Genomic DNA, 21,565 nt, shown 5'->3' with positions numbered 1-21,565 from the left:
CTCCTCCTGAGGGGTTCCAGCTGAGCCTTCGGATCAGCCCCGAGAAGGCTCAGATCAGCCGAGGGCACTGTGGGAGGACAGCCTAATTCTGTGATCAATCTTCCTGAGTTCTCCTGATGCAAGAAGCAGTTTCGTTTCCCATCTGTGTGATTTACGGAATTGATGAAATACAGTGTTTCTTGTTTTTCAAGACGGTTGCTGAAGATGCAGTGGTGGGAACTCACAACCCTGACACTTCTCATTAGCGCCTTCTTGTATGGGGCCAGGGGGGCGTGGTGCCCAGCCCAGGTTGGTCCCGTGAGTCCTAGGGATGTGAGGCCCACATTATCCCCCCTTCCTATGCCTCACACCCCCCCCAACCCCACCCCTCTTTCCATTTGTGAGAGAATTCGTGGGCGTTTCAGTTTCGTAGGGCAGAACTGTGGTTATTGGGCTCCTGTCTTGTCTCTCTGATTTATGAAGACATTAAAGAGGAAGTTGAAGTTGGACACAGGGTCAGAACGGCCTTCGCCTTGCTGGGTTGGCCCCTTAGGCTTGCAGCCCAAGTGATGACAGAGCTATGGGTAATTTGGGGAATGGGCCAGGGCATTGCGATTAACAGTGACAGAGATTATGCTTGGGATAAGCAAACATCACTCACAGCCAAGAGCCTCCAGCAGTCAGACCCGGAGCCCTACGGGGGGCCCCAGTAGATGGTGATTGCACCCCTGCTTGATGTGTCCACTGCCTGCAAGCTCTGGGGTTCACAGGTGGATGCCGTCACCTTGCTCCACCTGGGTCCGGGATTTTCTCAGTGATGTCACCTTACAAGGACAGAAGGAAGGGCCTCCTGTCTTCTCAGAGCAGGAGCACTGGCCGTGGCCTACACAGGCCTTACGCACACTGTAAGATTGCCAGGGTCCCGTGGAGTGGCTGGAGATAGCGTCGCTGTGCACCCAAGGATGTGTCACGAGGTGACAACTGCCGCAGCCCTGTCTTTAGGCTGAAAATGAGACCGTGGGAAGGGTGCTCCCGGGGTGTTCATGAGTCACAGTTCTGCTTGAGCGACAGAGGGCCCGTTCTCATTTTAAGTAAACCCTGTGCTTTGGGTGAAGATGTTTATATTTAAAGTATCGGCTGAGCCCCTTCCTATTGAGAAATGACAGCTTAGGAGCAGAGTTGAAATACTTGGCCTTTCTAAGCCTCAGTTTCCCTACCTGTAGGATGTGGACGGTCAGGGTGTGCTCCGGGACCCTGCCCTGAGGAGGCCCCTACAAACTGCATAACTGGTTCTAAGGCTGATGGGATCGCCGTGAAGATCCTGTGTGTCATATCCCATAGCCAGGAGCTTAGGCCCTGCCTGCTGTGTAAGCGTTCGGCTTGGCCGGTGGTGCGTAGACCATTGTGCTACCATTATTTTTGTTGTTATTAATCTACTCTAACACCTAACGATGAATAGGTTCGATCGTCAAGAATAACCCAGTCAGTTCCTTTCCCCAGGCTTGCACGGACGCTTCGAGTGTGAAGCGTTGGGTAGATGGTGGAATTATGTGTTGGACTGGACGTCTCGGTATCTAGGGCTTTCTTAGAGAGACTGCGGTTCCTCGGAATGGCCCTTTGATCCAGAAGAGTGTGTCTTCATCTCTCCCAGGAGACGATACTCTCCTTGAAGGCGGGGATTGGCCTTCTATTTCTCCGTGGTGCGTCTTCAGTACCTAGGTTGGTGTCAGGCACGTAGCAGGTGCTCAGTATTTGCTCAGTGACTGAGTGAGTGAATGAATCGATCAATGTGGCCTGAGTTTGTGCCATCTTTCCGCTGCCCTAAGACATTGGGCAAACTCCCGAGGCTCGCCTTGCCTCCGTTTGCTCATCTGTAGGATGGGCGTCATGGCACCTGCCCTGGAACTATTGTAGGAGTCACTCGGTAGAGGGTGGTGCTCCACATATAACACACTATGAAAATAATAAAATGTTGTTTAAACCAAGAAATATCTAAACACATGAAAAAAGTTGTACTGAAATAAAACTAAGTACTGTGGTAAAATATACATTTTATTTATTGCCTGTGCTGTGAATACTAGTTATCTCTGCCCAGCTTCATCCTTATTTTTCTCAGGAGAACAAAGTAGAACTCATTTTCACTCTCCGGCCTTTTTCTGAGTCAGAGATGCTCCTGGCATGCTAATGTCCGCAGGACTGTGGCGTGGGCAAGTCAGGACGCTTTACTCGGGAGCCGTCCCTACAAGAAAGCTTTAACATCCAGCGGGAGGCCTTCCCCCTCACACATGGGCACTAAAATCCATAAGGAAGGGCCAGAGAAGACTCAATGTGGCTGGAATTGAGGGGTGCCGTGACTCCTCCCTGCGTGGACACCAGCCCCCGTGTGTTCGTGGTGTCATGTTGTGGGTTATGACGGATGGATGTGTGATGTCCAAAGAAGCAAAGCGGAGTGGGCCTCAGAGCCAGGGATGCTAAGGTTCAGGATGGAGCGCCGTTGTCGGGAAGCTCACGGGGGGGGGCTCCTGTCCAGCTCTTGGCAGCACTGAACGGGCGTTGGCCTGGTTCTCTGAGGCTTCCAGACAAAGCCTTGGTCCAGATTTTCAGGGGCTGCTTTTGTTTCTCAGTTTGTCACTAATAATTCAGTTATTTGTTTGTTTGTTTCATTCATTAATCCTTAAAGCACCGTGCGAGTCCAAGGACAATGAGAGATAGGTCTCCGGTGGCCCTGGGGCCTTCCAGGCACCCCTGGTCCTTACGGCTCCAGCTGCCCCCCCACCCCGGGCTGGTAGAGCACAGGCTTCTTGTGACCAAACACATCATCTCTCAGTTCTAACTGGAAAACAATAAATTGTCCTGGGGATTGAGAACTAAGCAAATAGTTTAAAAGTGCCAAGTCAAAACATAAATATGGAATCATCTGTTTTCTTCCAAATAGTCCATGGGAAGAGAGAGGAGTGCAAAGTAAGGCATTCCCTAATGACAGAGAGGAGCTCCCAAATTGCACATAATCACACAGTACTTGCACATAAGAGGTGATCTGTACAGTAAAGCAGTTGCTCAACCCTTTAAGAAAATAGAGCATCATCAGTGTTGTGTTTTGGTGAAGCCTCATGTTAAATTACCGTGCGATAACTCTGTAAGCCTCCATTTCCTCACACAGATAGGAGACAGCTCATTCTCTCAGTCCCTCTTCTCTGTCAGCCCTCAACTCAGATACTGTGGAAAGTTACTGCCTAATGTTTGGGAGGCAGGAATATACAGTTGTGCAGAAAATATGGTAATGGAAAGTATGCTTTAGGAATATATGTGTGCACCATTTTGCTATTTCATGGAATTCTAGAATTTTGTGATTTGACACAGAGGGGATGAGGCATGCAAAGATGTAGCAGCCAGATATGGACTCATTTTTCTGTTGGCTTTCTCTTGGCAGCTTGGGTTAGGGACTTCTCAGAGTTAGGGACAGCTAAGGAAGATGACTAGGAGGGAGCTGGTGGTCCTCAGAAACAGTTCAGGGTCAGTGCCGGTTCTAGGGAAAGAGTGTGAACACCATAGTTCTGGAGCCCGTAGCCAGGAGGGGATGCTGGGCGAGGCAGTGTACAGACTGCCTGATCATGGATGGTGCCGAACAAGCTCTCACGGAGAACCCAGGAATCACTTTTCCAGCCGTGGCATCTCTTCTAAAACTGGACCATTGGGGGCTTGTCCTTAAAACTCCCTGTGTTTTGACTTATTCATCTGTAAAATGAGGCATGGAGGCATGGTCCGAGGAATTGCTTCAGCTCTACATTAGCACACCCTCCTGTCTGTGTTCTCTTGAAGCCAGCTGGGCCTCTCCTGCACTTCAGCCGGGAGGCGAGCCGAGGGGCTGGTTTAGGAAGCCCCTTAGAACCATGTGTGCAAATAAAGAAATCTTCTTGCTCTTCCTTGGCCTCAGTTTATGTTCAGTCAGACACAGCAAGTCTCCTAAATGGTTTTATTTGGTAACTTTGGGTCCTTTATTAGCATTTTGGCTTTTTTAAATTAATAACGAGTAAGGTACAGAACGAGCAATTCACCAAATATATAGCCCGCAGATGAGAAAAGTTAATATAGAAAGATTCTTAAGCAAGTCATAGATAGGATTTTGAGAAAATGTCTTTTTTTTTTTTTAAAGATTTTATTTATTTGACAGAGACGAGAGAGGGAACACAAGCAGGGGGAGTGGGAGAGGGAGAAGCAGGCTCCCCGCGGAGCAGGGAGCCCGATGCAGGGCTCGATCCCAGGACCCTGGGATCATGACCTGAGCCGAAGGCAGACGCTCACCCACTGAGCCCCCCAGGTGCCCCACTTTGCAGTCTTCCTGCCCGTTCCCCCAAGGTTGAGAGGATCTAGTCCGAGCCTTGTCTCTATTTAAATTTAAGTACAAAGAGCTGTTTAGCCCGTGTTTATAAGGAAAATTACAGTCATATTTGTTGTTTTCACTGTAGACCTTAAAGGTTGGCCTGATACAAATAATCCTGTGTCATGTATAATCTATTACTATACAGGAGAAACACTACCCAGATTAGGGCAACTAAGCCGAATCCTCAATCGGTGGGGATTTTTGTGTTCTATGTTTTGGACCTGGTGTTAAGTAACAAGAAAAATAAGGTCTCGTCAGGGAGTCGCTTCCTTCCCCATATTCTCCACTGAAATATCGGTCTGAGCACAGGCTGAGTTCAGTGTCTTATAACTCGTGCGATTAGAGTGTCATGCATGAAAATTAATGTGCAGAAGATCACCTCGAGACACATGATTATTAAGAAGACTCATCTGTCAGCGTACTGATATTATAAAGGCAGAACTTTAGATTATCGGAAAATGACTTCAGTGATAAATGTAGAAGAAAAGGATTTCTAAAGAGTCCCCATTTAAAGAAAAGACCAAGTAGGCAAAGCTCTCGCCCCAGCACGTGGATTAGTGGGGGTTCTGTTTGTTCCATCAACTTGATAGGGTGGGGAAATTCCAGAAAACCAGCAATAGGTCAATATTAAAATGCTAGAAGTTACTTTTGTTCTTTGTTAGAAGTTACTGTGATAACGAGTAATCAGTATTATGACTGATGTGTGATCATATATATTATGTTATAAATATGTAATCACATGTTATATTATCAATACCTAAACATAACCTAGAGTTAGATTGTAATTAATAGTAAATGGCAAGTAGAAACATTGAATTTTACGGGGCTCAGGACCACTTGGAATTCTCTTTAAAATGAAGATGGCTCCAGCTGGAATGATGGTGATGAGACCCCCCCCTTCATGGGTGTGCACATGTACGGTTTGCTTGAAGTGGTTAAAGGAAATTTAAAATCAGTGAATACCGCAAGATCTCAGGGAGGTATCTTTTCCTATTATTTCCAACCTGATGGGGAATCGATTCCTAACAATAGTGTGTGGTTTTATTCTCCTAATACGGTCTCCAGGAGGGGCCATTGGAGCATTTCTCGTGGGACCCACGTGCTCCCTGGGGTTTCCTAGGCTGAGACCGTGAAGACTGTCTCTTGCTACAGGAGGAAGGATTTGCATCTGGGCAGGTGGGTCCCACCTGGTGGCATTTCTTCCACTGTAAATAGGAGTCTTGTCACAGTAAGTGAATTGGACTGCCAGAAAGTCTGTGGTCCTGCAGGAACACGGAGTCAAGTGACTTGTGCGCTCTCAGAGCACAGCACCTCACCATAGGTAGGGTACGGTGCTCTTGCCCGGTCTGCCTGGGATGACCCCGCACAGACTGATCATGAGCTTGCCATCCTAGAGCCATGGGGTCCGGAGAGAAGTGGCTGATCTTGCCCCTTGTGTCCACCACGTGGTTCCAGACAGAGCAGGACTGCCTCGGTCCTGAGGCGGCACGGTGTGCAGAAGCCCTGTGAGCCCACAAAGGCCTGAGAGCGTGGACCTACGGCAGAGACTGGAGGAGTAGCTGACTGCTCCAGATGGTCGGGGCGGAGGATGGTGGGTCGGCCCTCCCCAGATATATGCAGTATCATCCCACTTCGCAGGTTCAAAAGTGTTATCTGCTGATACCACACAGCAAGGAAGGACAGGTGCGCAAGTGGGTCTCAAGCCTCTTAAAGTCTAATGCCCAGCCTCTTTCTACAATATTAAATTGTAAAATGTGACAAGAACAATAAGGTCATTTATTGTATGTGAATGTGCTTAACACAGACACTAGAAAACACAGTAGACCCTCATTATTAGTGATTCCGTATTTGCAAGTTTATTTGTAACCCTGAAATCAATACAGCACTTCCATGGTCCCTCGAAGACCAGGGCAGAGGGAGAAAAATTTGAGTGCCTCACGTGCATGTTCCCAGCTGAGCTTGAACAATGCATTCTTGTTTCAGCCCACACTGTAAACACATGCTTGTCCCTGTTCACGACTACATTCTCCACGTCTTTGTGCTTTTTGTTGGTGATTTCGCTGTTTGAAACAGCCCCGTGCGAACGTGGAACGTGTAGCGTTCCTACCTGCAAGAAGACTGGGCTGGGCCTTCTGCAGAAGTGCTGTTGTAGAAAAGCTGCAGTTCTAGAGGTGGTGAGTTCAATGTTCCTGGAGCAGTAATGTCTGTCAATAAGGTGTCTTTAAACGGAAGCACACATAAAACAAGGTGTACGTAGACCGGTTGGTGAAGATGTGACCGGAGGCTGGCAGAGCCAGCCCTGTGCTTCCCTGGGAGCCATGGTCCAATGTCCTTAAATGCACATTGTGTTGACCTTACAAGACATAACTCTGCAAATAACAAAAATGTACCGTAGTGTGTTTCCAACAATTGCTGGTTGAATCTGAACGAGAATCTGAAAGCCAAAGCACAGGATAAGTATCCCTGTTTTGTAATGAAACATAGATATTCCCTTGTAACTTGAGGTTCATCTTTCTTTGTTTCAATAATTTCTTCCTAATCTAAACAACAATTTTTTTGTATCAATAGAGTTGGAATGTTGTGCTCTGCATGAGAAACTCTCATTATTTATTAATGAGTGGCTTTCTCAAAGGAAAAAGAAAAAGATTTCTCCCTGCCAACTCTAATATTAGATGTTATATTTGCTTCTCAGAGACTCTGCAAGGCTATAGGCATCTGTTTTATTTTTTAGTTTCTGATTAAACATAGAAATCCCCCTTTCTGTGCCAGCATTATGCATATGGGACTGCTCTCCCCAAGCAGAGCTGAACAAGACGGTAAGTTCAGCCCAGGCGCCATGGTCTAGGAGGAAGACGATGGTAGCTCCTGGCGTCCCGCCCCCACCCTATAACCCGTTTGTATCCTGCACAGCCCGAGCTGTTGGGGTGCAGGGAGCCCTGCTGGCTGAGGATGGGAGGTGGGCATCCTCCCCACAGCCGAGTTCCCAGCTGCGGCCCAGGGCCGGCCTTGCACGCAGGCTTTCTGCGGGTGGCTGTGGCAGGCCGCAGAGTTCACCTGGGAGAAAGACTGAGGGGCAGGTAAATGAGAGGAGACGGTCTCGGGAGGGTCTTGCCGGGGCCTCCTCAGTCTCCAGCCTTCCCCACAGGAGTCCTGGCTGAGCCCCGGCAGGCCACAGGCAAGGTTTAGGGCGCACCCTCCCAGTGGAGAACACGGGACCTCACAACGGTCCGTAGCCCTGCAGAGAACCACAGCACCTAGACAGGCACAGTGTGCCTGTGGCATTAACCTGTCCTGGACAGAAGCTGGTAGCCAGCAAATGTCTGGAGTGTTCCCTTAGGGGACCGACAGCAAAGCTGGGCTGAGACACCTTCTCAGAGCGCGAGGCCTGGGGGGACAGGGAGCCACCGTGGCACCTCGTGGTGTGGGCCCGTGCGATGTCCTGAGGCCGCGTCTATGTGTTCTGAGGGTTTGGAGGCTCTCAGGCAGGTGCAGGAGGGCTGGTATTGCTGCTGCTCCAGGCTCTGGAGAGGACGCCGCACCGATCCTCGCTCTCCCGCTGGGAGGGGGTGGGGGTCCACGCGGCGGCCGAGGGGCTGGCCTGAGGGTCTGCTGCTGCTGTGAAGGTTCAGAGGAGGCGGCCGTTTGCCTCAGAGTTCCTCCTCCTCCTCCTCCTCCTCCTTCTTTTTAAGATTTTTATTTATTAGAGAGACAGAGCGAACACAGCAGGGAGAGGGGAGAGGGAGAAGCAGACCCCCTGAAGAGCAGGGAGCCCGATGCGGGGCTCTATCCCAGGACCTGGGATCATGACCTGAGCCGAAGGCAGACGCTTAACGACTGAGCCCCCCAGGCGCCCCAGAGTTCATCCTTCTTAACGCCCTCGGTAGCTTGGGTTGGAGCAGCCGCTGAGTCCCTTACCCAGCGGTAGCATCAGGCACAGCCCAGCCTCTGGTGCCTGGTCCCCCAGCACCGCGCCCCCGACTCGCCGAGGCAGTATCCATCCTGGGCTCTTCAGTCTGTTTCTTGCCACTCCTTTCTCCCCCGTCACATTGAAGGCCACTGATCGCAGTCTCTGAATTTTAGCTGAGCATCTCCTGTGTGCATGCCTGTGCCACCGGGTGGCCCGGGACCAGACCCTGAGCCGGCTTCAGGCTGCCCTGCTGGAATCCCTCCACCAGGGAGTCAGGTAGGGTGCACCCGCTCCTCGGCTGCCCTCCGTGGAATATGGGAACCCCAAAAGTCCAGAGAGGGGCACGCCAAAGGGCTCGCGGCGGGGGACATCATTCTGTGGGGACTTATGTGCACTCATGCCTGCCCTCACCCGCAAATACTGTTTGACCAGAGACAGCCAGGCCTGTCCACCAGGCTCACCTTGTTACTCTCTCTACCAAGACTTGTGTTTGCAAGGGAGAGTCCACTGTCTGGACAAATGTCCACAGTGATGGGCATTTGCTGAAAGGGCAGGGTGGGCAAGGCATTCCTGCAGCAGTCAACCCCCAAGTCATTTCTGCACAAATCTGGTAACTACCTCATCCCTGTACACAGAACAGAAGAGAGAGGGTGACAGTTTGCAATATGTTGCTTTATATGACTCAGAGCAACGTGATGCACATAAAAAATAGCAGAAGGACTGAGTTCCAACAGTCCCCCAACAGGGTACTTCGTCTGCAGATTTCTAGTGTTAAGCTGGCATATTAAGGGAGAAGGCCCATTTCGCATGGGCAGCCTCCCCCACATATTGCTCACCTGGACTGGAGGAGACCCAGCAGAGTGAGGGGGGAAGCACTGCGGGCGTTTCCCAGTGCTGCATTAAATGTATCCCTGTATCTAATGTTTTAAATATTTTGTCTCCACACTCTATTTGCAAACAGCCCTGTGCTCAGAAGGACCAGTGTTTATTGCAAGTAAACACAATAGACTAATATTAATTCCAAGGATCACAAAGCAGAAAAGGGGAAGGAAATGAGTCTCAGGCTGACGTCATTGAGAGAATTGGCCTTTTGAGGTGGTTCCTGTGGGTTCCTTTGGGTGGTGCTTCTGCTCTGGTGGATCGAGTGCTCTTGCAAACGTTTATCAGAGAAATCCTTGTTTGGTTTGGGGATCTGACCCTGAGTAGAGGCCCGGGGGCCCGGCTGCACTCGTTCAAGGAGCTTCTCACTTTAGACACTCCCGGTGGGAAGCTCAGTGCTCCTGGCACAGCCGGCCCTGCACGTGCAGTGGGGTGCCCCCGGCCGGAAGGACAAGGTGGTGCTTGGCAGAGGGGCAGCAGGGTCTCTGGTGCTGTGGGGACTTGTGTGGAGGAGCGCTGGGGACAAGGACTGTGGCCTCTGCTCACCTACCTGCCCTTCCCTCCCTCGTGTCCCCGGGCGCTGCCCAGCACGGGCATCATCGGGTATTGGCTTCACAGAGCAGCTGCTGCGGCAAAGTCAGAGCCTCTTGGCCGGAACATGCCTCCCCGCTGTGCAGCCGAGTGACCTGAGGCCAGCGAGGTTAAAGGCTTAGCAGAGGTGACACAGAGTGACACGTAGAGTTGCAGCTGTGAGGTCTGGCTGGAGACTTCCGTGCCCCACGTTGGAGCAGGCGTTGGGGAAGAGCAGGTCTGCGTCCCTGGCGTGGCACCGGCCTGGACTGCTGACCCTCTCTGATCTGCTCTGTAAACAGGTTTTCCTTCCGTCGCAGATTCCTGTGAGCCCGAGAGGTAACGGGCCCGGTGCCTGGGCCAGGCTGGGCGGCGCGGGGGTGTGCGGTGTAGACCTCAGCGACAGCGAGGCCGGCACTCGGGAGTGCTTTCCGTGTCCGAGGCGCGTTCCCAGGGTCAGGCGCGTCCCTTGCTGGCTGGACGGTGATGCGTGGCATCTCTTGCTGGCTCTATGGGTTCGGGGGGCAGATGAGCTGCATTCTTCTCCATGACTTGGGTGAGCGAGGAACCAGGAAGACCCGCAACGTCTTTAGAGAAAACTCTTGGCACCTGAGGGAGGATTAGGTCTAGGGGACCCATCTGCCTGGGAATTCTCAGATATTTAGATTAGATTAGCAATGTCACAAAACCCACACATAACCCTGAAGTCCTGTTAAGACCTGTTATTGGTGCCCCTTCGGTGGCAGGTGAAGCCTATTCATGGTAGGAAGGACCCTCTCTCAGTAGAGAAGACGGTTGTGCTCAGTGTCATGACTCAGTCACGGCTGTGAGTCTGTCACCCCCCACATGTGTGGGGCGCTGGCAGAAACACCCCACACACCCTCAAAGAGCCAGCCACACTCGGGAAGCTATGAATGTCCTGTAAGGTAATCAGCGTGCTAGATACCATGTGTTCCTGCACCTGCCGAAGATCTCAGGGAGGGGTCTGCTGTGCTCAGAGTGTGGATGCTGGGCTCAGACCAAGAGGGACTCCGAGAGGCGGTAAAGCCGGGGAGACGGGGGGCAGGAAAACCGATTTGTGTGAGGGCACAGACAACCATTGCTCCAGGGGCAGACCTTCCAGCAGGAACGGAAGGGGAGCGGTCTGGCTGGGCGGCTTCAGACACAGGCCTGGAGAGCCAGCGTGGGCCCTTAGACTCGGTGGAGAGTGGGCAGGTCTGGAGGGTGCCCCTGGAGACGTGCCGGGCCAGGACGTGAGCGGGGCTCCAACTGGGGCAGTGGGAACCCAGAGGGAGGATGAACGTGGCGGCATTTTCAGGGAGTTTCAGCAGAGTTTTATGACCATGTGGACATTCCTGGTACAAAGGCGTCGAAGAGAAAGCTGCAGGTGGGTCGTGCCTGCCTCCCAGAGCTGTGGGTGCAGTGCCAGGGGCTGACTGGAGGAGGCGTCCTTGGGCCTGAGGTGCAGCTGAGGCTTCTGCGGGAGGTGCCCTGCAGCAGTGGTGGTAGCCCTGCCGCGGCCAAGGACTGTCCGTCTGCAGGGCCTCGCGCAGTGGGCTATAGCCCATGGCCAAGTGAGCCAGGCGTTCCCATGAGGACCAGACCAGAGCGGGGACCGCGGTGTCCTGTCTGAATGCACAGGGAGTCCGGAGGCTCGGAGCGGGCCTGGCCAGGGTCACAGGAGGGGCAGGAGTGGCCGCCTCTGCATGGATGAGCGCCGGAAGGCGGGGAGCAAGAGATGAGATGTGGAGGGATGGCGCGTTTTCATAGGGCGGTTCGCTTCTGGCTGTGGTTCTACCAGTTTTGAGGCGGCCCTTACAGTCTTCACGTGGCTCTTGTTGAGCATGGCCTCGTCACTCACTCAGACCCCTGGGTACTTTTCTTGGCGTCCTTCTCACTATCTGCACCTTCAAAAACGACCCTGGCAAACGCTGAGAAGGTGATAGACTAGGTGGGAGGCTGTCAGCTGGGGGTAGCCGGGTTAGAACCCCGGGAAGCTGGCATCCTGCATGGGAAGGGGGCAGCTTGAGAAGTGGCGGGCGGGCATCCCCTGTGGCTTACCACCTGGGATTCCCTGGAAGGAACTGTTGAAGGCCCTGGCGTCCTGGGTTTCCTCTGCACTGGAATGTAGCAGGTGCACGTGATGGGAGGTGTCCCTGCGCACACAGGAGGGTCTAGCAGGTGACACAAGGGGTGGTTTTGCTCTTGGTGGTGTTAGTTTGGCAGTTGAATCCATGCATATCGGTAAGATTCTGGGCCGAGGGAGGACAGTGGAGTGCAGAGCCTGTCACAGATAATGGTGGGAGCCCCCAGTGATCACCAGGAAGGACAGCTCTCCCGCCAGGTGCACCTCTGGGACCTGCGAGGCATAGCAGCGTCTGTGCTGGGGGAGGGGGAAGAACACACCCCTCCCTGCGAGCTGCATGGTGCCCTGCACGCTCTGTGGCGCCAGCTCCAGACTCTGCCCTTGCATTTGCAAGAGGGAGAGCGGAGAAAGAAATGGGATCGCTCTTTCCAAGGGGAGTCCAGGCCACTGGAGCCAGGAGCCTGGGGACCTAGGAGAGAAGTCCTCCCCTCCCCCCTCCCCTCCCTCCCCCTCCCCCCTCCCCCCTTCCCTTCCCTCCCCCCTCCCCTCCCCTCCTCCCTGTCTTTCCCTCCCCTCCCCCTCCCCTCCCCTCCCCTCCCCTCCCCTCCCCCCTCCCCCCTTCCCCTCCCCTCCCCTCCCCCTCCCCCCTCCCCTCCCCTCCCCTCCCCTCCCCTCCCCTCTCCCTCCCCCTTCCCCCTCCCCTCCCCTCCCCCTCCCCCTTCCCCTCCCCTCCCCTCCCCTCCCCCCTCCCCCCTCCCCTCCCCTCCCCTCCCCCTCCCCTCCCCTTCCCTCTTCTCTGTCTCTCCCTCCTCCTTCCTATTCTCCTCCCTCCTCTTTCCCTCTCCCCTTCAGATGAATAAAATTATTTAAAAAGTGATGTATTTTTTCAAACTTATATTCAACATAGTATTTAAAAAGCTTTGAAAATTTTAATCATTCCTGTCTGGCAATTCCCTGCTAGTTATTTTTATACTAAATAGTTCTTAATGACTTTGATAACTTTTTTAAGTGGTTCCTGTCAAGAGAGATTTTAAAATACCCGTCTCTTTCCTTTCTGCTTTTGATTCCTACCGCTCCCATGGGAGCCAAATACTCGACTCTGTTTCCATAACAATTTTTCTTTTTCCCTTGCAAGACTATCCTGTTGGTTTGTTGGGGCTGATTTGAATCTTTTCTGAGAGCACTGCAGTGTGTGGATCAGAGAAGCACAGCCTGTCGGAATTAGTGGATTGAGGGCAAAGAGCCACCCGTGGGGCGGGGGTCACCCATGGGGCGGCCGGTGGCCTCAGATGTGTTTTGTGAGCGTGTCCGTGTTTTCTCTGTAGCTGCAGAGGAGCAGCTCAGGATGCTGGGGTAGTTCTGAGCTCCTTTCTCATGGTCTCTTCCAGTGTTCTGGGACCAGCCATGACCTTCAGAGTGAGTGCCAGCGTCCAAAACCTGACGGCGGCAGACGTGGTGCAGGCTACAGGTAAGGCCCTGTCAACACAGCCCCGCGTGAGTACACACACCCCGGGCAGAGACATGCACAGTCTCCCCAGCACCCCAACATCTAACTGGGCGACGGGACGGCCGGGTCAGTGGGCACGGCCGGAGCCTCATCGCCGTGGTGCGGCCCACCCGGCTGCAGGTGGAGGACACGGCTCCCTCCGAGACAGAGGGCAAGGGTCTGGGGTCTGTGGCGGCCCCCAGTCCCCGTATGGACAGAACGGGTGCCTGCTGCTTTTGGCATCCCAGCCAGGCTGTGCTTTTGTCTGTCACAGACCAAGACAGTGCTGGAGGGGGGGCTTAACAGAAACAAGGGACTTCGCCACAGCTTTGCTTTGGAAGCCCTGGTTGCTCCGCTCACCTGTCCTGAGCCCCGGCGAGCCACACCCATACCGTCTGGGGGGGCTGTTGGCCGCGGGGTAGGCGGCTCCCGCGCTCCAGCTAATGGGATAAACTGTCTGCCTTACCTCTTTTGGTTGCTGTTGAATTTTACTTGTCAGATATCTTGGTGCCCTTAGTAACTCTTCCTGCTGAAGGTGCTGATTTCAGGGGCCCGTAGTTTTTGGTTAAGGGAGAATTCCCTGCCACGTTGTACTTCCAGAAACCTGACCAATTTCAGCTCTGAGGAGAGCCGAGTACCCCAGGCTTCACTGCAGTGTCATGTGTCACTGTGAGGGCGGAGCGGTTGGCTGTCACTCAGTGAGCTGTACGGTGTCGTCCCTCAGCACGGCGGCCTGATGCGGCCCCAGCAGATTCCGTTGCAAACACTCTGCCTCCTGAAACAGAGCGGGTTCTGTGTCGGTGGCTCTGATGCCTCCCTCCTTCCCTCCAGCGTCCGTTCTCCCATCCTAGCTGCTCAGCAGGAGGGATTATTGGCCATATTTAAGACCAAACCAGTTCCTAGTCTTTTCAGGCAGAAACATTCACAGTTGTTTTACAAGTGGCCGTTCACCCCAGTGCTGGGAAGTAATGCTTTTCTTTTTTTTTTTTAAAGATTTTATTTGTATATTTGAGAGAGCGAGAATGAAAGAAAGAGAGAGCACATGAGAGGGGGGAGGGTCAGGGGGAGAAGCAGACTCCCTGCTGAGCAGGAAGCCCGATGCGGGACTCGATCCCGGGACTCCAGGATCATGACCTGAGCCGAAGGCAGTCGCCTAACCGACTGAGCCACCCAGGCGCCCGGGAAGTAATGCTTTCAAAACTGGATTTGCTGGAACTTCGGGATACAATAATGAATGGAATAGAATGGAAGGACGTTTTTCCATCTTTGACAATCATGACAGTATACTCACTGACCATAGCCTTCATTTATTTTATTGCTTTCTTGGGAAAATGAGGTCGATTATTTAAAATCTAGTTTCTGGGTCATTTTATTTTATTTATTTATTTTTTAAAGATTTTATTTATTTGAGACAGAGAGAATGAGAGAGAGAGAGAGAGAGAGCGCACAGGAGAGGGGGGAGGGTCAGAGGGAGAAGCAGACTCCCCGCTGAGCAGGGAGCCTGATGTGGGACCCGATCCCGGGACTCCAGGATCATGACCTGAGCCGAAGGCAGTCGCTTAACCAACTGAGCCACCCAGGCGCCCCTCTGGGTCATTTTAAATGTGTTCGTGTTGAATACCAAAGCGCTAAATGCCAAGGGGAGATTACCGTCAGACGTATGTTTGAATGTCATAGTAACCACTTTCTCAAGACCTGAGTTTGCTACGTTATAGCAGTGTGTTTGTGTTAGCTCGCCAGCTGAGTGCTTGTTGCTCGTCATGCATGAGCAAACGGACAACACACGTGCATAGTTTCAAAAAATTAGTTCTTTTATGTTGTGAATCATTTCAGGATGTTATGAATGTACCTGATGCTACACAGGAAAAAGATGATGAAAGATAAGTTTGTGACCATTAGGGTTCTATAGTTCGGCAGTAGACTTACCACTCTGTAGTGGGCATTGAGGGCCAGGTCCCCAAGGGTGTTAGTACCAGGAGGAGAAATGAGCTCACTGAGCCCTAGACTTATTCGTGTGTTAACAAGGAAAGGGATTTGGGGGGGTTTCTTGTTTTCAAAGACGATGTGGAGCCCTTGTCACAAGCTACTGGATGGCGTGGTTGGGGCAGGCCCTGCGTGGGTGGTGCTCAGCACCTGCGGGAACAGGGCCCTCTGCTGGCATTGCTGCCGCAGACCCAGTTGCTGTGGTGGCTTCCCTCGGGGGTTTCCTGGCACCACGCTTGATGCCCTTCTTGGGCTGTACGACCGGTGAAAGGGACACAACCCCGCTGATGGAACTTCAAGGGTATTTGTTGGCTAACCTCATGCAAAAGGGTACCAAACTTAATAGGCTTGCTGTTAATACCACGTTAGTTCTCATTAAACGTCAGTGGCGTTTGTCCTGACGGGTGGATGCAGCTGGTTCTTGTTCGGAATCTCTTCCTTGTATTACATGATTCTTTTCTGGATTCTACGAACCTCGGCATGAACACAAGGTGCTAGTGAATGCTGAAAGTAAGCAGGCGCTGCACAGGGAGGAGCTTCTGTATTCCCAGGTGCAGAGAAACCCTGGTGTCACCGTGTTTACTGTGTGAGTGTTCAGAGCACAGGTTCACAATCCACATCTGCACACACTACAAGGTGCCCACAACTGGAAGTATAGTAACTGGCACTTCTCATCTTTCTGGCCGTATGCCATCTGATCAAATTGGGCAGAACAGAGAAATCGTTTTCTACTCTTCATTTCCTTGGTAGTTTATTCTCAAGTAGCATATTTCTAATCCATTTTTGCATTTCTCCTTTCAGAGAAGATATGGTTAAGTCATCTTTTGGGAAAAGCGTTTGCCTTCCCCTGGGCAGCAGTGCACACCCCCAACCCCTGGGTTCCCATGACTCATGGCTGGGAGCTGCCGTGCGCACTCCCTGTCTCCAAGATCACCTGTTCCTACAGCTTACCCCTCTTGGCACCCTGGGGAAGCTGGGCTTCTGCTCGGTGGCGCGTTCGACTCACTCGCTGACCATGTAGCTGCTGGTTGGCCGTCCTCAGCGGGCGTCTCCCTCTCACCTGTGTTGTCAGCTCACGCTTGTCTAAACGGAGCCTCTAAGACTTGCCCTTTGGCTAAAGTTCTTTCTTTCATCTTGTTGGGGAGACAGCACGTGCCATTTCAGACAACATCTCCTTACGCAAAGATGTGATGTCTTTCCTCGAGTTCTAGTAACTGGAGCCTGGCTGCCTTCTCATTCACCTGTCAAGCATCTGCAGGAGTGAGCGAGTCTCCTCTCCGCTGTGGTGCTGTCCCGCTTGTGGTTTACACATTGTCTGCACGGGGGAGGGAGAGGTCGCATGGCCTGTGGACTCCCACTCAGGGCTCATCTCTGGACCCTGAGGCCTCATGAGCATGTTTCGAGGGTTGGACTCCAGAGTGAGAGATCGGGACAGCTGTGCCCCGTATGCATGATGTTTGACCCCAGAGCCCCCGTGGCAGTGAGTGCTGCCCAGCCTCCTGGACTCCGGGTAAAGGGGACAGGTGTGTCTATTTTGGAAAGGGTAATGGAGTCCAGCCTGGGACAGTGAAATGAGCCCTTCTATGATGCATACTCAGTTCACCCCTCTGAACTGTTGCTCCCAAGCGAGCATCCGTGCTTCATGCTCATCTAGGTTCTCCCCTGGGCAAGGCACTGTGCAGGCTCTAGGCTGACGCCAACACCCAGAGGACAGCAGTCTCCCCAGGAGGAGCCCGGCCGGTCTTTCAGAGAAATGGACAGAGTGCCCAGTGCCGGGGGTGGGGGGCTTGCCAGATAAGGCTGCACAGAGGAGCTGGCTTGGGCGGCAGCCAGGGATACTCTGGCTCTTAGGGGGCTGGAAGGTGAGGAAAGGGTGGTCACATGAGGGACAGCAAGGAGGGCCAAGGCACGGAGCCCACATACCAGGGACAGGGTGGGGAACGGGGCTGGGGGCTGGAGTCCAAAATCGGTCCCGAATCAGACTTTGCAACGTGGGACTGTGTCTTCGGTGTCTACAAGGAGCCCTCAGGCTTGGCTTCCTGTCGCTGAGGGACTCGGCTTTCCTTCCTGCGACACGGGGCCGGCCGGGGGTCCGCACGCTGTGCCTGTGACAGGGATCCGAAACCTGGAGGCCTCTGGGTCTGGGCAGGGGGAGGGGAGACCTGCGGCTGCATGAGCTGCACACTCGCACTGTGGCCATCTGCCCCGGGCGGCCCCTTGCGGGACATGCCACTGGGGTCAGCGAGCGCTCCAGGTGGTGCTGTGCATGTGTCACTGGCCACGTGTGGCCTGGAACCTGTCTGTGGTCATTGCACTCTCGCTGAGGTTTGGACTGGAGAAAATGTTGGATGGGCTAGCGCACCTCAGTGTGGACAGGAAGTTGTACTTTTCCAGTGAAAAATAAGGAGGCGGCTCTGGAAATGCTAGAAAAGGCCCACTTGATAGGAAGATTTGTGTTCATTTACTGGTGAATGAGATGCCTGTGAAAAATAAAAGTGGAAGAGTCCACAGGCTCCTGCACGCTTCTCTGAGATGTAAAGTTAGAGAATCAGAGGACTTTTAGGTGAAAGGGATGTTGGTGTTCCTCTTCTTTGAGCCCTCATGACACAGATGGGGAGCCTCAGGCCAGAGCAGCCGGTGGGCTCTGTGGTGAGTGAGGCGCGCTGGGGCGGGGCACCCCTGGGGGGGCCGCTGATCTGCCTCGCAGGAAGGACGGGCCGGGCCGTTCTGTCATTTCCAGTCAAGCTGGCTGCTCAGAAAACAGCCTTTGTGGAGGTTCCAGGGCGCATCCCGGGAGGTGGGGCTCCCTGTGGCCCAGCTGCTTCGGGCAGGTTCCGGGCTGAGGGGGTGCAAGGCCTGGCTGGCCCACAGGACCCCAGCCGACAGGCAAGGGCCTGCCGGCGAGGTCAGTGGGGAGCATGCTGGCGGGGGACGGTGGGGGAAGGCGGGGCCGCTGCATCAGTGTCCACCAGGCTGTGCAACACTAGAACGTGGCACAGGAGGAAGGTACCGTGGGCAGTGAACCAAGACACAGAAGGCAGGGCGAGGGGAGACGGGCGCCCTGCCAGGATGGAGTGGCAGGTCGGAGGTCGGAGGCTGGGGACTGGGGACTCAGCGTGTGAGGCATAGCTCGGGAAGGTCGCTTCTGAGAGGAGAAGACAGCTTGTCCTCCAGGTCTGGCCACTCTGTGTCTTGTGTTGATTATTGCTCGCAGGGGAGGAGTTGAGCTTATCCGACTGAACTGATAGATTATACGTTTCAACAGCAAAGTGTAGGAGGAGGCCTCTCATCCCTTTGAACATCCTGAGAAATGTTCCATCTTGTGCAGCCCAGAGAATAAGAAATCATCTCTTTAAAGGCATCGGTGGGGTTAGGAGTGGAAGGCTCTCTCTCTGAGGGAGACTCAGCTCTGAGGCACTTTGCTGTAATGCGGGCTTCTCACTTTTTTGATGGTGAGAGAAGATCTATTGAGTCAGAGCAACAGTCCTCATTCCTTCTTAGCAAAAAGCAGGTGATGGGCTCGGAGGTTTCATCCGGGCCTGATTCAGTGGCCCAGCTGCAGGATGCGCGTCGGGCAGAAAGATGCGGTTCCTGCAACTGAAGAAAAGTGAATCTACTCTCAGTCGAAACACGGTGTCGTTTGGGGGGTACTCTGCATGTTGGAGAACTCAAGAACTTCGTGCAGTAACATTTGGGCACACTCTCCACACCGGTGTGGTGGCAACTTTGCTTCCATCTGGCAAGGCCCCAGCGAGGTCCTGTCCCCCTCCGTGCTGAGGGGCGTGTTGGTGCTGCCCTGCTTTGCCGGCCCCTGCACAGCAGCCGGGCAGACGTGCATGGGGAGCTCGCGTCGGGGCGAGGGCTGGCTTCCCTCCATACGCCCGACCAGCCTACTTGCCGTTGGGTTGAGACCCGGAGTCAGGAGTCCTTCATGAGCCACGCAAGGACGTGTGGTCGCCTCCCTTCTAGGTGCACGTCTGTCGGCACCAGAATGCATCGCGAATCAGATGCCAACACAAAACCAGCACAAGGATGCCAGGGGGTCAAACCGTAGGACCGGACTCAGAAATGAGGCTACCAGGGTCGGAGTGCAGTGCAGGCAGGAGTGGAGTCTGGAGCTCAGGGGGTCTGGGGGGGGACGCGGTGGGGGCAGGGGTCTGGGGAGTGACCCAGCATGGACATCGTGGGGCACCTAGCCCGAGCTGAACTCCTGGACAAATTCCAGGCCTGGCCTGCTTCCTCCCCAGGCCACAGGCTAGCATGGGACCCAGGGTAGGAAGGCACAGACCTGCCGATGAGAAATCCACGGCCAGGGTTAGCGAGTCCTGCTGTCTCCGAGGACCAGCGGATTCTCCAAGTTGGCTTCGTAGTCAAGTCCAGTTTCGCACTTACTCAGTCGTTCACCTGATACCCGCTGAGGTCAGCCTCGGGCCAGACACCGTTCAGGAGCAGAGAGGCTGTCTGGCCAATGAGACACTCCGCCCTAGTAGAGGCCAGCCCCCCAGGGGAGGCGCAGAACGAGGAAAGAAGCAGTGATGTCATGTGGCGTTGCCAAGTAGCACGGCGACGTCCGGTAGCAGGAGGCACGGTGCAATACCTGACGTGGGGTCGTGCAGTATGGCGTGACGAGATCACCCAGCACAGTGTGTCATGCCGTATGCGATGTAGTGACGCGCAGAGCACAATCGTGGAAACGCCATAACATACATCACATATACCACTGTCGTCCAGAAATGGCAGGTGTTCTGAGGAGAAACCAGCCGAGCGGGCCGGGCGTGGGAGCTGTTGCCGACCGTGGTCAGACAAGGCCTGGGGTGACCTTGGAGCAGACCCACTGGGCGCGAGGCAGCCCGCCGTTGGACCTGGGGGCGTGAGGAGGTGACGGAAGCGGGCTGGGGCTGCCTGTCGGGTGGGTGATGGTGGGGCATGTTTTGGCAGGAGGACGGAGGTTCCGGCGGCCCCAGAGCGAGGGCCCAACGGCTGCAGCCTCCCGGAGGTGCAGTGGCTGGCGGGAAAGGAAGGGCGCCAGCCCCATGACTCCATTCTAAACAGCCAGGTAATTGCTTCTGGCATTTTGATGAGGGTTTGCTGGAGTGGAGCGCAGTGCTGTCAGCGTGGTAGAGCTGTGCCAATCGGCCCAGCTGGAGGAAACTATGGAGCCGTGTCCCCGTGATCTGAAGTTGTGGAGGCCAGTTCTCATCCTGGCTTCACCCTGAGCACAAATGAGTCGATGCTAAGTGGGGATTTCATGTGCTGTGATTTGCAGGGTTACCTGAATGGGAATACATGAGCAGCGCTCAGGGCGGGGTTGGGGGATGTTGCGTAGACTGAATACCAGAAACCGTATTACTCGCTATTCCCTGCTCCATGTTTGCATCTGGACAAAGGGAGACGGCAATTACAGACCTCCGTTACAGGAGGAGCACGTTCCCACCTGCAGATGGGTGAGCATTCGCTCTGCGTGGCATTTGGCCTCCCTTGAGCAGCTGAGAGCATCAGTCACTCTCTGGGCTCCCTGGATCCCCAGGGGTCACCGGTTGTTACTGTGCTCCTGTTCCTGGCCTGCTTCGTGCCGTTCCTCAGGCTTCCCCGTGCTCACCACCTCCTGTTGGGGGGTGGACGGGAACCAGAGCCCCACATCCTCTGCACCTGCTGCTGCTAGAAGGGTCTGGACCACTTTCCCTGCCAGGTGAGCCTTCCGTCTGCTCTGACAGCCTTCAAGAGGCACCTAGCGGGAGCCTCTCCGAGGCTGGACGGTGCTCCACGGGTGAAGAGTCCTGAGCTGTGCCTCTTGCTGCCTGACCACCGTGCTGAATAAATATTGCCAAGTTAGTCATTGCTCTTTGCTCTGTAGGTGGAAAGTTGTCTAGTTTTATTAGCAAGCAGGCTGTTCGTGGGCACGGGGGTCTCATGTGGAACCCAGTGCATGCAATAAATGCTTTGTCCTGTTGTGCAGACCCCTCTGAGTGGGATGGACACGGGGCCAGAGAAGCCGACTCCGGTCCAGGACTGGGGTCCTGAGGTAGGTGCCCCGGCTCATGCATGCCCTGTCGCCTCCAGGCTGGGGGCATTTGGGAAAGTCCTAATTCCAGGTGCCTTGTTGGTGAGATGGGGAGCGGCACCGGCTTCGTAGGTTCTGTGAAGGTCGGATGGGGTGGCCTTGCCCGCCGACAGCTCCAACACGGTCAGTTATCACTGATGCCGTTTTCCTACCGTGGGTGTTGGGACCCCAGCTTCTGCGTCTGGGACGTGAGGGTGCTGTGTGACCATGGATGGTCATGGTAGCATGTGCAT

General features: G+C 54.1%; 1 protein-coding gene across 4 annotated transcripts in view; it reads left to right on the top strand.

Annotated features, from left to right (window-relative positions):
- The window catches only part of PTPRN2 (protein tyrosine phosphatase receptor type N2), an 809,200-nt gene that overhangs the window by 376,132 nt on the left and 411,503 nt on the right, over positions 1–21,565 (top strand). For all 4 annotated transcript variants that reach the window (XM_035723337.1, XM_027574319.2, XM_035723336.1 and 1 more), the window contains one exon: positions 13,191–13,270. In XM_035723337.1, the coding sequence (XP_035579230.1) occupies positions 13,191–13,270 (80 nt within the window). The remainder of the gene's footprint in view (positions 1–13,190; positions 13,271–21,565) is intronic.

This window comes from Zalophus californianus, chromosome 12 (assembly GCF_009762305.2).
Source record: "Zalophus californianus isolate mZalCal1 chromosome 12, mZalCal1.pri.v2, whole genome shotgun sequence".
NCBI lineage: Eukaryota > Metazoa > Chordata > Mammalia > Carnivora > Otariidae > Zalophus > Zalophus californianus.
Note: the sequence above shows the minus strand (reverse complement) of the source record. Positions and strands in the feature narration are given on the sequence as shown.